The sequence below is a fragment of the Symphodus melops genome (assembly GCF_947650265.1).
Source record: "Symphodus melops genome assembly, chromosome: 3".
NCBI lineage: Eukaryota > Metazoa > Chordata > Actinopteri > Labriformes > Labridae > Symphodus > Symphodus melops.
The window spans coordinates 13,919,255-13,936,288 of record NC_136693.1 but is presented as its reverse complement, the minus strand read 5'-3'; the positions used below and the strand labels follow the sequence as shown (position 1 = coordinate 13,936,288).

Below are 17,034 nucleotides of genomic sequence, written 5' to 3'. Positions count from 1 at the left end.
ACAATTATTTTCATTACCCCTATCTTGCAGGGAGGGAAATGAGACATACATAGAGAGAGGGAGGACTTGAGGAGTGTCTGTATATTAAACAGAATATAGCGCACTGTATATATGTTGTATACGAAACAGAGTGGCATAAAAAGAAAAGAAGGGGACAGAATGTGGAGACGATGGGTGGATGAAGAGTGAGAGAGAGAATGCATCATTATGCATGCTTGGCAAGAAATAAAAGTCCCTTACTTCAGAATTAATTAGGCTCCTCTCCTCAGACATGTGAAAAGGATAAAGTACTGCTTTGTCTGCATTCATCAGTTATAAAAAGGTACTAGCTTTAATGTGTGTTATATTACCTCTGTTCTATCACCGCCCTCTTGTAGTGGTTCAGTACATTACTACCTCCATAAAAGAAATAAATATTGCTGTCTACCATACTAATGTGCTTGCCATTTACTTTCCTAGATGGGGGATGAAGATGGCTTTGCAGCAGAAAGAGCAATGTGTTACTCTGTGATTGTCCAGCAAGCTATTTAGTTTCACAGAACAGAGCAGAACAAAGATTTGCTCAGTAATTTATAAGAAAACAGGGCAAATAAAATGTTATTCCCCCTTGATGAGCATTAAAGGCAGTAAAGAACGAATTCTCTGCAGGTCATGGAGGGTGCACCAATGCATAATAGCTGATATAAATGTACCAGTCTCAGTACTTGAGTGAAAGATCACACGACTACAGCTACTTTAGACACATGCTTTCATGATATTCTTTTGATCATTAACTGGAAACACTTAATTAATTAATGGAAACTTTGTAAAGAGCTTTAACAAATTAAAAAGCCTTTAATTTCATGTTATGAAGCCAAATAACTGATTTCTAACATGTCAATCTTTTAACTGTTGTTATCCTTTTATCCTGCACAATTGTATATTTCTTCATAAGTTTTGTTCCCATTTTCCATCTGCTTAGGTTGAGTTGAGTTGATTAAAGTACTTGCAGACATTTTATTAGATATGGTGCTGGTTGACCAGAATAACCAATTGATATTTTCCCTGCTAGAATAAAGAACACAGACCAACTTCAAAGCATCACAGTAGAGAAATATAAATATATAAATACAGGTTTAAACATAACCTTCCCGACCGCTCAGTATCTAATCTATTATCTAGTCTCAGAAAACACAACTTACTGTGGCAATGAGCTTATCAACACAGTCAGGAGCCACACTGTGGAGGTGTGTGAGGTGGAACTGCAGGTGGATCTTGTTGTTGAGCATGTCCTGGCATAGTGGGCAGCGTAACATGGGCTGGACAGAGTGCTGCGTCATCACGTGCATTCTGAGACGGTTCAGGTCCGTGTTGGTGAACTTGCAGTAGGGGCACTGGTACATCTGAGTGAAGACAGAGCCAGGAAAGGAGAAAAAGACAAAAGGGGTTAAAGGGGCAGAAATGGCTGCAGTGAGCATGTTTGGGCTTTTGAAGAGGTCCTGCAGATCAGGGGAAAATTTGGCTGTTTTCCCTGAAGCAGGCCAATCCCTCTGATCACAGACCACTGTGTAATACTGAGAACCACTGAGTCTTGGCACCCACTTCAAAGTGCTCTCATCTGTCAAATACTATATTGATTCTTCACCTTATATACAATTAGCAGTGCAACTGAAGCAGAAATGTTAAAATAATTTTGCGTAGATTGGAAGAAGGAGCCTGCATAATATAAAAAAGGTCACTGAGATAACTAACCAAAAATTAGAAGTATATTTTATATTTCTTATTTTAATTGATGTGCGTTTCAACCTTATAATGAGGGCTTTTTAATTGAGGATAAGATAACCTTCAGCAAAACTCTCCTAATCCAAATAGAGAGCATGTTATGAACATCTGAGGACATCCATAGTTTCAAAACAGTCTGGTCCTGAACTCTTACCTGCTCTGCAGCGCTCTTCTCAGTTGTCCTGGAACGCTTTAAAGAAAGCGGACTCTCAGTGGCATCGGACCGTGAGGAGGGCCTCTTGCAGGGGATCGGAGACTCGGACTGGTTCCGTTCTAGGTGGACAGTTGCCACTAAACATAAAAACAGAAATAAAAACAAGGGGGATGAAGTGAGGATGAGAAAACACATCAAAAAAGTTGCTTTTTTTTGTTGGGTCCAGCTAAAAAAAAAATCCTACTTTTGTTTATAAACAGGGCAATGCCAGTAAAATGATCAGTTTGCCCCTTTTTTGCTAGCAGTGAGCCATCTCTACTCTGTTTAAGGTTGTTTTGTGCAAGTAGAAAGTGACAAATAGAAAAATGGGCTTCATTGTTGCTTCAAAAGTTTCACTCGCTCACAAACGTAATGACTAAATCAGCTAACCTGTTTAAAAGTAAATAACACACATGCTAACACATAGCAATGCTTTTTCTCTCTATTTCTGCAGCGCGAGGCCTCACACAAAGCTTCTACAAACCACTTTAAAACTACTCCACTTTACAAAGCAAAAGAGAAACCAGAGGTGGCATACAGAGAAGCATCACAGCTGAGCACTCAGTTAAGCACGAGCTCACAGAGGAGCTAAACCCACATGAAGTCAGCATGGGGGAGCTGCAGTAGCACCATGCTTTGTCATCAATGGAAAGAGTTCACTTTGAAACTTAAAGAGGCATCTTGTTGAGCCCTAACAAACCCATAAAGAGTTAAATTTGGCCTGATTTGTACAGTCCTGGAAGGGCAAATTGAGAACAGAGGGCATTGGTAGGTGGGGGGGGGGGTTTGGCGGTGGGGTCAGGTTAAGCAGGGCTGACCACGCTCTTGCTCCAGACATTAAAATGTCAGCTCTAATCAGGACGAGGGCAGTTGAGCTGATTACCCAGTGGGGGACCTGGCTTTGGACGGAGCAGCCTGCAAGATCTCCCAGAGACACCAGGATCAGCCGGGGAGGCCCTATTAGGGTCCAGTCACAGTCAATCCTATTAAACACATCCGCCAATAAACAAAGGGAATGTTAAACAAAAGGAACCTCCCATTCCCTGACATTAACCTCTCAGTCATGGTCCTGTCCTCACCACTTCCTCCCCCTTCTCCTCCTCAACTCCACTTGATTCCACTCTGACTTCCCCTGAACTTATCTCTGGAGGAAAACAAGGACGGAGATCCCTGTGTCTTGGCTGTGTGTCCGTCCATCAGCAGCTTAGTAATACCAAAAACCTCAATGCTACAAGTCAGGGAAGGAAAACTAACTGCTTATAATGACACAGGAAAATCAAGTGTGAAGCAAAAGAGAAAGACCCACACAGAGATTGGAAAAATCTACAGACTAATATTTTACTGCAAAGCTGTGAGTTTTAGAGTTTTGTGACATCCATTTTAAAACCTTGCATGTATGGTGTCCTTGGTTTTTTTGAAAGGCGCCCTCAACTAAAGTGTATCATTATTATTATTATTATTATAGTGTCCAGGCTACCTTTTTACCCATACCATTAAGTTTTTTCTTGAAGCTACCAAATGATTTTGCGTGTTGCTGCAAATCCTGTAAAATAGATTTTGATCTAAAAGCATTAAACTAAAATGAAGGTTCACTTAAAAAATAAAATAAAATAATGATTTGTTTAAACTATTACATTCTATTCCAAAATGTTATCAACAGTTTTTTTTTTTTTTTGCAGATAATAAGAATTAGTGAAGAATAAGTGTGGCAAGACAGCATTTCAACTAGAGCAGGTAGTGCACAGGTGTCACAACTAGATAGTACAAAAAGTAGGCACGGATTAAGTCGGCACAATTATCCTCTGAGCCTCTTAATTAAGAGGATAAACATAAATAATACTCTGGAAGCAACAAGACAGGTGTAAGAAGTGGCTGTTTATGATAAGGTAATTGATAGCTACTGTAAAGGGAAACAAACCAGCTTTCAGTCTCTTGCTGTTTTAATGTTTATGTGTTAGAGAGAGACACTGAGAGGGAGCAGGACAGATGGAGGGCCAGTGAGGCCTACTCACACTCACACTCAGACTCTCGTCATGGCCAATTAGGACTCCATAAATCTGATCAATCGCCTTTACTTGAGAACTCTACACCATGACTAACCTCCAAGTACTGCATCCTGTTTTCTCTTGTCAAAAGTGATGAAAAGAGTGACCGAAACATTGAAAAGCTTGAAATTAAATACAGTTAACACTTTCATTGTTTTTCGTCATTGTGTACAAATCTTGTAAGGCATATTGGACATCACAGTCACACACAGATGTACAATCAGAATGAACCAATGACCAAAACATTGGGTCTGAAAACAGGATGGTATAGGAGTACTATAGGTCCCACTTTCAGATAAGAAAGAACAGAAAAGGACAGAGATATGCTGAGGATGTCACCAGTGGAAAACGTTCACTTTAAAACTTTAAGAGTCATCTTGTGGATCCCTTACAATCCCATAAAGAGTTACATTTGGAATGATTTGTACAGTCCTGGAAGGGTAAATTGGGTGAGGATCATGTTTTTAAACCTCATTTGCTGGTTAGATGATCAAGGCTTGTGTTTCCCCTCTGCCTGAGATCTTATTTTCTGTCAGGAGTCTGGCTGCTGTAACCCTGACCTCTTCTTCCTGGTCATTACACATAGACCCCCCTACCCCCATCTACACCATACCTCCTCTGACAGATACATAGGGGGAGTTTTTGTTTGAAAGCACGACAGGCAGGGCAAGAGTGAAGACAAAAAAACCTAAGTCAATTAGGTGATTATTAATTCATGCCCCTTTTCCGTAAACCAGAGGCTTTTGTGCTGTCGAGTCCCGTAAGTGAATTGGACTTTGGCACCTTGTCTCACCTCGTATAGCTGGACTGTATTATTCAAGCAGCAAAGGGGGCTGTCAGCATACTGTGATGGTCTCTGGAGCAATCACAACCCCGTTGTGCTTTTAAAGGGGAAAAAGATGGCAAATGGACAGAGTGACTGATGCAGCACAGACTGAATTAACCACAAAGGGTCGTCTGACATGGAAATCTTTCAGGTGTACAAAACCAAAGCTGCTTCAAATCTGTTTCATTCTTGAAGGAGGTTATCCATATTCTAAACAAATACATATGTAGGGAAGTGGAAGCTGAGAGAAAGATTCTTAGTTTGGGGAATTCCCCTCTAACTGACTGACTGACTGACTGACTGACTGACATGGGGTCATCATCATCTCCACAGCCTCTGCCCACTCATTACTACAGTTCTTGTCTCTCAGTGGCAACTTAAGGCCTCCGGTTGTAAAAAAAAAAAAAAAAACAACAACAAAAAAACCAAACATAACCTATCATCCATTCTGTCCAGGCCAGCCAGACTGTATAAATGTTATATCATTTTGCCCAGAACAGTAATACAGTCTGACAATCATTTTAAAACTAAAACCAAAAATTCTCTGCACAGTCAAACTCAAATATGGACTTTGGTGCACATTCTTAAAATGTGTTCCTTGATCCCAAAATTCCCTCAAAACCTTTCACCTTCACACTGCAGAGGGCTCCTAAAGACCCTCAGCTTCTTGCTATATAGAAAACTTGAACCTCTATTCCCTCTGAAAGCTGGCCATTTATATGGAGATGATTCTACTCCCCAAGTGCTAAATTCATTCTCTGAATGATATGCTAACATTACCTGAATATTGTCTTTTCTCTTTTCCTATATCTATCCAGGTTTTTAATCTGCAGCCGGTGTCACCGCCCAGAGCAATAAGGGGCAGAAAGTGTTCATCTTATATTTCTAAGGTAATTATTTTGCATTCATTTCAAAAGAAGAAAACTGAAACCTTGAACCAAAGATATTGAAGGTACATATGAAATCATTTCCTATTACTCTCTAGTCATATTTCTCATTCCTATTATAATCCAAATTTGCATTTATAGAACAAAACACTTTGCAGTGTAGAGAGTGTTTTGCAGCTTCACAATGTGATTGGAAGAAGGAAAAATCTGAGATAAAGAAATTGAGAGGCAATATTAATTAGCAGAGGTGTTATTAATCTTCAGTCTGCTGAACACCAAGATGACATGGCGTTCACCTTTACAGGACGTTCAGACGCACAGCACCAGTGCTCAGCCATTAGACACCTCTTGGTAAAACTCATAAACACTGAGCTTTCAGGGAGTTGGCTCACAAACAAGGACAATTTATGGCCTATTATCTTCAAAGACAAAAGGAATTACAATTTGAGGGATGACAAGCACTCATAGAACGTGATATGAATATGTAAACATCTTCACCGCTTTGTCTCCTGATTTCTCACACTACTAAGGGTTTAAAAGCAATAACAAATCACTGCTGCACTGAATGTCTCCCTGTTTGGAGCTCCAACAGCTGAAACTTAAATAATTGGGTCGTAACTAACCATAAGTGTGCATTTTCAACCCTTACGAAGCCTAATATTAAGTACGCACATCTGTACTTTTACATGAAGCACATAACATTTGGTTATTCTGATCTTAAATGAGAAACTCCCAGAAAGTCATAGAGCACAATGAAAGAAAAGAGCAAATTGTAATGCCACCAAACTGGATCTAGGGGATGCTAATCATCTTCTTCATCACACAGACTAAAGCAGCATCTACAGTGCACAACGCATCTGCTTCTCCGCTGCATCATGAAATGATAATAGCACCATATGGTCATGTTGTACACAGACAATTTAAAAAATGCCTTTAATGCAACGTTGAACTGGAACTTGCACATAAACGCAAATTGGTGCTTGACAAGTTGAAGTCAAAATACTCCTGCATGCATTGACACCAAATGAACATGAAATAATTGCTTCTGTGTTTCTTTAAAAAACAACAAAAACAACATCCCTGTGACATGACTATGAAGCAGTCTTTAAAAAGCGATAAACAAGCTCACAAACATTAGAAAGACGCAAACAAAAGATATACAATGTACCGGCCGACTGATGTTCTTATCCTAGTTGTATGGTCCGTTATGATGACCAGCTTCAAATATTGTTGGCTTACTTGGTTCATTACGAATGATATGTATATGGTCACGATTGGAACTATTCCGGACTTAACCTGTTTAATTCAAACTTGTAGAAAGGCAGGTGACGTTAAGGCCACTATAAATGGTTGATGAAGCAGATTGACATTTATATGAACTGTTAAAATTATTACATTTTGATCCTTTGTAAGAAAATACAGCATGTCTACAATAGTATTTTACATACTGGTTGTCCTCTATACTGTACGTTGTTTAAGTATGTAATGACGAATTTCTTTGTCTACCTAAAAGTTTGTTCAAAAATTCTACCCGTCTACAGGTATGGATGACCAGTGCTGGTAGAAAGTCTCTCCTCTTTGCACCTGCCTGCATACATTGGATGTAAGGAAAGAGCAATAAAAGGAATTATTTAACAAGCTCAATTTCAGGGGATTAGCCTTTCCCAGCTCTAAAAGTGAAAAAATACCCTCCTACCCTTTTCCTCATCAACCTACACATTATGCTATGTTTTTATTCAACTTCTCCTATACATTTACTGTATGTTAAAAAATGTCCAATCACATAGTGTCCAAGTCTGCAAGGGTATTAACAATTCTGTGCTCCTTTAACCTTCCTATCTCCCCTAGACTCAGCACCCTGCCGTCCTCCGTGCTGCATCCCCATACATTCCGCTGCTGCATAAATACACCACCTGCTTTAATGAAGGTGAGCATCCGACTCCTGTGCAGAAGCTCTTCCCCTTTTTAGCCTATGCTGTCTCAGCTTGATGAAGAAGGTGTAAGAAGAGAGGAAAGGGGCTTATGGCTATCCATTTATACATATTTTATACCTTGTATTAAAAATGACCCCTTCGAATTACTAATTATGCAAGATGATTAAATCGCAGCTACCGCCAACATCACTGTCATTGTCCAAATGTATTAAGATTTTAGTATTCCTCTTATGATTACTCCTTTAAAGACTGATTTAACTTGTTTATAGTGCTTTAATACTATAAATAATAAAAAAGCAGATGCCTGAATGCCTGTACATGTAGATATATGTAATAACTTTGAGATAAAAAAACAACAGCATGATGAAGGCATCTTTCAGGAGCTGACATGCTGAATACATATGCATTTTACAAAGGCTTCTGATGTACCTCTAAATGATTTTAACGAATACTGAAGAGCACCAACACAAGAAAGAGAAAATAAGATTGACAGTGGCTTTAAAAAGGAAGAAGCCTTTTTTCTATGCGCACTAATGCTGTCTGTCAGACAGTGACTGTCATTTGTAAAGGAACAATGTTGTGCTCTGTTCCAACAGCTACATGACAATGATGAGAAGAAATACTTCAGTAGTTCTAATGATGGGCCTTAGAAACAGCTCCGCCTCAGACAGTGGGAGACTGAACACCTTTCAGATAAATAACAGGTTGGCCGGGATGCTCATACACCACATTCTTACACGCACGCAATCTGTGTGCCGACTGTACAGACATCTTCAGACAATCACCAACCAAACAAGCGCTCCTCTGTTTACCAAATGCATTGTGAGGTCTTCCCTGCTTTTTCTCCTACAAGAGAGCTTCTCTGCACTCACTGTGAATGGGCATTGTATTCATCATCACAAAAAGTTTGAAGTACAAAAAAGGACCCTTCCATTAAACTACAGCTGTCAAGCTTTCGCTGACAACACAGCCTTGAACCCAGCACCCCACCCTCCCCTTCTACCTTTTTCACTGACATCAAACAGAACCTCAGACCTGGTTCCCTAATGCACATGCTATTTTTAACTAAGCGTTTCTAATAAGCTGCTGGGAAGCTGTAAATTTTTCATATGCAAGCACATATTTCCTTTGTGAAAACACAGAAACACACTTATTTGGTGATTAGCGACTGACAGAGAGGAGGAAAGGAACTGAATATGCTTGTATCAAATTGCATGCCTTTCAAAAAGGAGGAATCCTAATGCGAAGAGTCGTCTTCCTGTGCACCACAGGTATGAGTGAATTATTAATCGTCCAGCTCATTTTAATGCTTTTTAAAGTGCTTTATTTTGATGTGCTAAAACATACTTTTAGCCATATTCAGTCAGGCATGCATATCATTATTTCTCCCATCAAAGAAGAGTGTCGCCCTTTCAAAGAGCACAAACAACTCAGCCTCATTTAAAATAGAAGTTCAAATATCAAAGACATTTTACAAAGGCTGGGCTTCAAACGCTGTGATGAAGTTTTTTTCCTACACTTTATGAAAAAAACCCTTAGGTTTGCAAAAGGTCTGGATTGTTTTCCAGCTTTTAACCTGACTAGTGTAAATCAAAACATCTTGCAGTCACACAAGCGTTTAGACACGTGAGAAGCATCTCTGCAAAAAAAAAAAAAAAAAGCTAAACTTCACCTTAATGTATTCACAGAGCTGCCCGCCTTTTGAAAAGAATATTGTGCTGTCCAGGCTGACCACAACAATATAACAATTTGACCTAGCCCAAGGTTTAGGGTTATAGTTTAAGATGATGTTTAAGAAAAATTAAAGAAAAGGATCGACATAATCCATGAAAGTTTCACAATCTATCAAAGCCAACCCCCTAACTGAACATAACATACCAAAAAAATGAAAATATGTCCAAGAGTTGAAACCTTAATTTTCCAGAAATAATTTCTTGGACATGCAACTTGTGCTGGACCAACGGTTTGTCAAGGCCTACAGCTCCTCCACTCACTTTAAGTTCAACCCCCTGTTTAGAATTCACCACCTCAAGCTTTTATTAAAGAGGCCTGCAGATGAAACCATCTTGATCTGGTAAGATTAAACACAGCAAGGTCTGTGTTGTCTGTGTGTGCACTGTGCAACAAAGTTGAGCAGGGGGTGTAGTGCCGTCACATGTGTGTACATACAATGCTCATACAGGCCCCTTCTCTTCACATCACCATTGAGCAAAAACAAAACATGGGTCACATGTCACCTGAACATATTTTCTAACTGTATATTTTCTTCATGATTGTATCTGATTGGATTGTAAAGACAATAAAAGTGAGAGAACTAGAGAAGTAAAAAAAAAAAGATTTATGGAGTTTTTAAAGAGTGCTTAATGCTTTAAAAGGCTTACATTATTTTATTATAATACAAGTAATATAATTTAACAGAAGGCCTGTTATTTAGCACCATTCAGCTGCAGGGACACATGTTTCCTGTGTGAAGTTTTTCCTTAATGGTGTGTGGAGTAAATATTGGCCTTACCTGTCCCTTTGGTGAGCTCCTTCTCCCCCCCACTTTCTCTGTCTTTGGTTTGGTCCTCCTGGTCTGTGGTGGTCTCACTAGCAGCCTCCACATCCTCACTCAGCTCTCCTGAAGGGGGAGGGAGGATGGGATATGTAAATTACCAAGCCATCAGAATTGGTGGAAGCACTTAAAGGGACGGCAGCGTTTTTTTCTATAGGAGCTCGCAACAATTACATATGCTGACACACAGTTGCAAGGCTGGCAGACAAAGAGGGCAGAAACTGTGTTCTGCTTTTCTTCCTGTGCTGCCAGATCATCTCTGTGATATTTTATGTGAATAATAATTTGATTTATTGGGAAAGAGGAAAGGAACAATATGTATTGTCACAGCACATCAGCTAAGTTTATCTTGATAGTATATCTTAGAAATAAATATTACATTTTCTTCATGTATACCATGACACAAATGTGGTTTCCTCTGTTTTTGTGGACATAGAACTGTGGAAACAAAGTACCAATCGTACTGAAGGGGGCTGATGGAAAAATAATTGTTTGAGCAGTATCTTCTAAAAGAAAGACTTTTTACTAGACATTCTCCTTCTCACACACACAAACACACGTTTTACTGTCCCCTCCTGCAGCCTGCATGGGGTTACTTAAAGATCCAAGCCGAATGTCACTTTTGCTATCTCATTATAGCAAGAAAAAAATAAGATAAATATTTAAAACATTTTGAGTCACAATTGATTTTATTTTTACGCCATGTCCAATGCAGAAATCCCCTGTAACCACCTTAAAAGCCTCAGCTCGATATATCAGGCCATTTAGAAGCATCAAAGTCCAAACAATGGATATCTGACAGACCCATTTGTAAGTAACACACAGAGGAAAAGACACAAAAAAACAGATAATAAAAAGGGCATCAATCTTGTTTATTTTCCTCTAGTGCCCCCTGAACATCCCCTCTGCCTGTTAAGTTTGTTTAAAAGTAGAGGGACTTGCATGCAAACACATTGATTTGACAACAGTAAACTAGGCCACAGTCAATAGGCCCTATCAGTTATTACACCAGTCAGCTAATTCTCAGCAAATGTACTTAAATACTCTTTAGAAAGTGCTTTCATGCTCAGGTCTCAGCTCTATGAGCTATTGATATATTGACAATGCTACAACAGCTTCTGAAATATCCTGTTCAAGTATTCAGCCCTGCAGTCATCACACAGCCAATCTGAGCTCACCACATGACTACCCACAGCCCAAACCACTTTTATGATACTACATTATCCCTACACTCACTGTTTATCCTGTCACTGGTGAAATATTACACACACTGTGTACAGAGTCAACATCATGTTCTCTAACTCAGCTATGTGTAATTATCATAGATACACTTGGAGCACACCTTTAAAGCGTGTTCAAAACATGTCACTTTTAATTGAGAAATTTTAAAAGAGCAGCCTTAAATAAAATCACGTTTATAGTTCCTTTTTATTTATTAATTTGAATGTCCTAGTGCCACTGTATATTTAAAGTCAAGCTAAAAAAGATTATCAGTATCTACGATTGTTTTGTTATTCATCTGAAGCCTACGTTTTTAGTTCATATTTGACTGAAGACAAAATGTGGTTTATGTTTATATTAATTCGGTGATTGAGTTTTGAAAAATCTATGTGACTGTGAAAATTACTTGCAGACCAGAGGATACGGTATATCTTCCATTTCCTGCTTGCTGATGCACATGGTGTAGGAAACAGCTGTGTGAGCAGAGTGACTGCTGTGTGTGTTGTGTTGTTACACATTAGAGCTAAAATCTTATCCTGTAATCCAGTGATCCTTTGTTTCAACAAAAATGTAAAAAAAAAAAAAGGAGGACCGGCTACTTGTAAAATAAATGTATTGAAGAGTTCCTTGGATCCCACATTTCAAGATTTTTTTTTCTTTTATTTTTACCCACGTGTCTATTTTGTTTCCAAGGTTACCCATGAATTCCATCCAGTGCAGCCCATCCCATCTCATGCTGGCGAGGTGGATCTTAAAACATTCCCAGAAAAACCAGAGATCTCCTGCTGAGTAGCACAATCCCATCTAACTCCCTGCCTGCATAAATCCACAACTGTGGAATTGAGGATACTGTGGATAAGAATTAGGATACTGTACAGCTGCATAGGTGCTCAGATTACAAAATAATCCCCAGGTAAATTTTTCACCTTTAAAAACGGGGCAAGGTGTCATTTCTTAGCGACGTGACACTTGTAGTGAGACTAATACCCCACCTACACATTAATACACACTTGGCGCTTAAACATTGCTGTGATAGGCAGCCAACATTTTAATGCCATTCAGGCTTCCTTGTACCCACCCTCAACTTCCTGCACACATTTCACACACACCCACATGTGCACTGATATATTTTCCTCCCAACTGTTTACAATATTTATTTATTTAGATGTTTAATCAACGCATGTGACACTTTCAGCACACAACACAAAACCTCTTCCATAATTTATACAGAAATGAAGACATTTAATTCCAGGAGCTATGTTGGCAAATAGAGTTGCCTATTTCTCTTCACATCTCCAACTGGATTACAGAATGATTAAAGCCAGGCCAGCTATAATTAATGAAAGGTCATGAGTGGCCTAGGAGTAGGATGCAAATGGAAAAGACACTAAAACTGTAGCCATAGATTAATTCTGGAAATAAATGAGGAGAAACACTCAAAGCTATGGCAGCAGGCCATTTCTAACCCAAATCTGAGACATGTAAAGGACAATAGCCTGAAGGTTGTCTTCTAATTAATTGTCTTCATTAACCATCCTAATACAATGATATGAAACAGTTCCATTAATCTAATCATGCAAGCTGAATAAGCCCATTGCCGACACAGAGATTACACTCATTTGTTCTGAGCATATACATATCAGCTTTGCTCTGCCAGTCATTCAGAGGGGACTGTCCATGGTCCCTATGATCCACCATCTCACAGACACACCATACACACACAGAAACACACACACTGCAGGAGCACACAGGCGCTGAGCAGTCTCCTTCCTCTTGTGCTCTGTGAGTGCAGAGGCTTAATCAGACCCATAGGTGTCACTCTATGCAAGCTGGGAGAGAGCAGCTTGCTCACACACATTAATGATGTGCGGGACGGGAGGGTAGGTAGGTGGGTGGGTGGGAAGAGGATGAGCAGCAACAGACAGAAACACACAGGGAAGGAAGGAGGGGGGAAAGGGAAGAAATATGTGGGAGATGACAAAAGCAGATGCTATGCATGAAGCGTCCGGTGAAGATGAGACACTGAAAACGGCAAGATTACCTTCAGATGAGAGAGAGCGGCCTTCCTTTTCCCCTGAAGAGCAGTGATTACAGTAATGCTAATCAGACTGACAAGCACAAACGGCCTGATAAATAATTGATGGTAACCACTGCACTTTCCAGTATTCCTTCCCAGACTGTAGAGAAGAGCAAGAGCAAGTAATAATAGTCACTCTAGATATCTTTCACTAGGTCAGGCTCCTCCTCCTCCTTGCTCGGCCTCAGCAGAATACACTGCTAGGATGATAACTGCCTTTCTTTAAGTACAAAATTCTAGTCCTACCTGAGAATGTCTTCCTCAAACAGCAGTGACAGCTTGCTCTTTTTAGGTTGCACATACCGTTTCTCAGTCTACAACACTACCTTTACTATCCCTCTTGCTTTTTCGTGAGTCCTGCATAACCAGCGCGGGGGCTGAGCTGAAACGTCTCCCTCTTCCCGGCTCTCGAGTGCTGGAAGCGAGGGTTCAGCTCTGCCTCTCTCCGGGCTCTTGTGGTGGAGCTGTGTGTGTCTAAGCTCTCATTACTTTCATTATGATTATTGAGGCTGTTGTTATCATTTTAACCAGGTGTCACAGGATGACACTGTATGTCAAAGAGGTGTGTACCCCCACTTAAATAAACACACACACACACACACACACACACACTCACTAGATTTATCCAAGGCCTGGACAGCTTCCTTTTCTTTAACGCTGCACTGTCGGATAAAAAGCAATCTTATTTCACACTTCACAGACTCTATCTTTTTCCCCTACTTTTTCTTTTAAAAAATCCCCCTCCTGCTCGCCCCATCATCCCTTGCACCCCTTCCTTATATCAAAGTTGGCCTGACTCCGGACTAGAGGGTGCAAAATGAAAGTGACAGGAGGGTACCATGGGACAATGAGACACAGGACCCATGCTGAGGTCTTTCATGCATTGTCCGCTCCTCATATCAGCACCTCTGTGCCCCCATGCGCAAGACACCCCCCCACACCCCACCCCCAACCCCCTTTTTCAAGCACAACACACAGGAAAACACTCCCACCCCTCATTACCCGAACCAACGCACGCACATGCACACTCGCATACGCTCCCTCCACATGTCCTCACGTGCTATCTCTCGTAAAAACCACAACAAACAGAAACATGCCACACTCCAGCCAGAGTCAAGCGGGGCTCCTGCTTAGGAACCACCAATGAACCGCAACATGGATTTATCATTGACAATGTGTTATGCTGTGCTAAAACAAGCTTTTTTAAATGATTAACAAACTCACACTTATATGTACATTGATATTTGAATTGTATCCCTTCAATATTCAAAAACATATATGAAAATTGCTAACACCTCTTTGAATTAGAAGAAAGTTGTACAAAAACACATAATCAGGTATTAAAGTCAATAAGCTAGCATGTAACCTCTACTGTGCACCTCACGGTAGATAACCCACACAAAAAATTAAAGTATGTCTGCCTCTCAAATCCTAACCCCCCCCCCCCCCCCCCCCCACCCCCCACCCCCTACCTCCCTCTCTCCCACACACTTTCACATTTTGAAAGGAAAGAAAAAGAGGAGCAAGCTACCTCAGTGCTGCTGGTTGGAGTTACGTGTTAGATTCCTGACCTGTCTATGTGGGGATTCGCTGGCCTCTCCCTGCTGGCCCTGCTGTGACCTCAGGATCTAAATGTGAATGAATACTTTGTGTCTCCATGGGGCTGAGGGCAGGAGGGGAGTGGAGAGAGGAGGAGGAAGAGTGGGGGCAGGAGGTGGTGATGGAGTAGGGGTATGGGGGTTTAGGGCAGCTAATAACTAAAAAAACGGCAAGTTAATCACAAACAGCAGTGACAGCTGACACTGCCTTAGAACAATATCATGATGACCCCTCCTCTTTCACTGCTCTGCTTTTCTCATGGCGGTTCCTCCTCATCAGAGAAGTCCCATAGGCAAATCACAACTATTACATTGAACACCCATGCCTTTCAAACTCATTGGTCTTTTTGAAGAAAACTTAATGCATTCAGGACACTTTGAGCCAGACATAGAAGTCATATTTTTCAAAAGCATTAGTGAAGAGAGTTAAAAAATCCAACATGGGGCTAATTTGATTGCTAATTTGTTCTGATCGTTCTTAGAAAATTAAGAACTGTTAACACCATGTATTAAATATTTTCCCCAAAGTGATACCTCCTGGGAAATTCTACTAATTAGAAATACTTCTCATGCTAATGGCATGTTTAGATACATTACAAATAAAGTGGATAATGTGAGTGCTGCTCTACTTCTTCTCTCTTTGTGTTTTACTTGAGTGATAAAGGAGAGGAAGATCTGGGTTAATGTGGCTACACAGGGAGTGAGCATTCAGGGACTGCTCACCCTTCTGCCCCAGCTGACACAAACACACACACACACACACGCACATAAACACAGCACACTTCTTCGACTTTCTTGAATGTCCGAGATGATGGCTGCTCACTAACGCATATTAGGTCCACAATGGAAGATGCAGGCTGTACTTTTTCCGGCTAGCATGGTGGACTAAAAGCCTGTATAGGGGGCAAAAACATCACTGGGCAGCGCTCTTCCATCTACTCTGCCTGAGGGACATTGTCCTGCACAAAGAGCCACTCTGCCTCTCTGCCACCCCCCGCCATGCAACCTCCTCTTAAATCAACCTCCTTTTATTAATGCATCTTTTTCTTTTTCCACTAACTCACACTACAATGCCTTCACCTATTTGCAGCCATTCAAAGGGACCAAACAGAATTGGGGTGGGTTGACAGGAGTGTGGGTGGGGGTGGCTAAAGGGTTGTCTGAAAAAAAAAAAAAAAAAAAAAGCACCACCGCTGTCATGAAGGGCAATCACATCAACTCTGAAATATTCACCAGTGGGTTGGAAAATGCGATGGTACAGTTATGACAGACGAACAGGCTACTCCCCCCACTCAAGCCCACAGCCCCCACCCCCCTTCTCTATCAGGGCGGAAGCACGGTGGACACTCTGAATATGTATAACCCAGGAAATGTATTGATTTTTCATTTGGCCCAAAAAGGGACACAAAAATCACATAACCTGAAACTGTCACAGCTCTTTTGTTCATAGCTCATCTCTCCTGATGTTTGGCTTTTGCCACAAACTCTCTTTAATTACCAGGTACAGCGAGCTTCAGAGCCTCCCTCCACAGAGACACAGCCACATACAGCCTGCTGGGCTTAACAAGGCAGCCCACATCTATTATATATGACATACACCCGGCAGCTTTTGTTTCATATCTGACTAATAAGTGCACTGAATATGACTATACCCACAGTTTGTTTTGTTATTATACACAAGATATATAGTGCAAAAAGATTTCCTGAAGGGAACCAGGAAAATTAAAAAATATGATGTGCCACATTAAAAATAGCGCTTTCATATTAAATCTAGAGCTGGAGCTTTTATTTGATGCGACTTTCTGAGGAGATTCTGCTTAACATGAAATTCTAACATCGATCTGAGTTTTCCCAGGTAACAGGCAGGCAGGTTTGTGAATGTTAGTCTGAGTGTTCACACTTGTGTATGTGTGTCCATTAACAGGTACTTATCTGTTT

General features: G+C 40.6%; 1 protein-coding gene across 7 annotated transcripts in view; it reads right to left on the bottom strand.

The window, feature by feature from the left end:
- zfhx3b (zinc finger homeobox 3b) overlaps positions 1-17,034 on the bottom strand; it is a 272,318-nt gene that overhangs the window by 14,941 nt on the left and 240,343 nt on the right. For 6 of the 7 annotated variants that reach the window (XM_079340133.1, XM_079340132.1, XM_079340135.1 and 3 more), the window contains 3 exons: positions 10,159-10,266; positions 1,916-2,052; positions 1,182-1,382 (listed from right to left, as the gene is read on the bottom strand). In XM_079340133.1, the coding sequence (XP_079196259.1) occupies positions 1,182-1,382; positions 1,916-2,052; positions 10,159-10,266 (446 nt within the window). The remainder of the gene's footprint in view (positions 1-1,181; positions 1,383-1,915; positions 2,053-10,158; positions 10,267-17,034) is intronic. The other variant, XM_079340137.1, reaches the window with a different exon arrangement.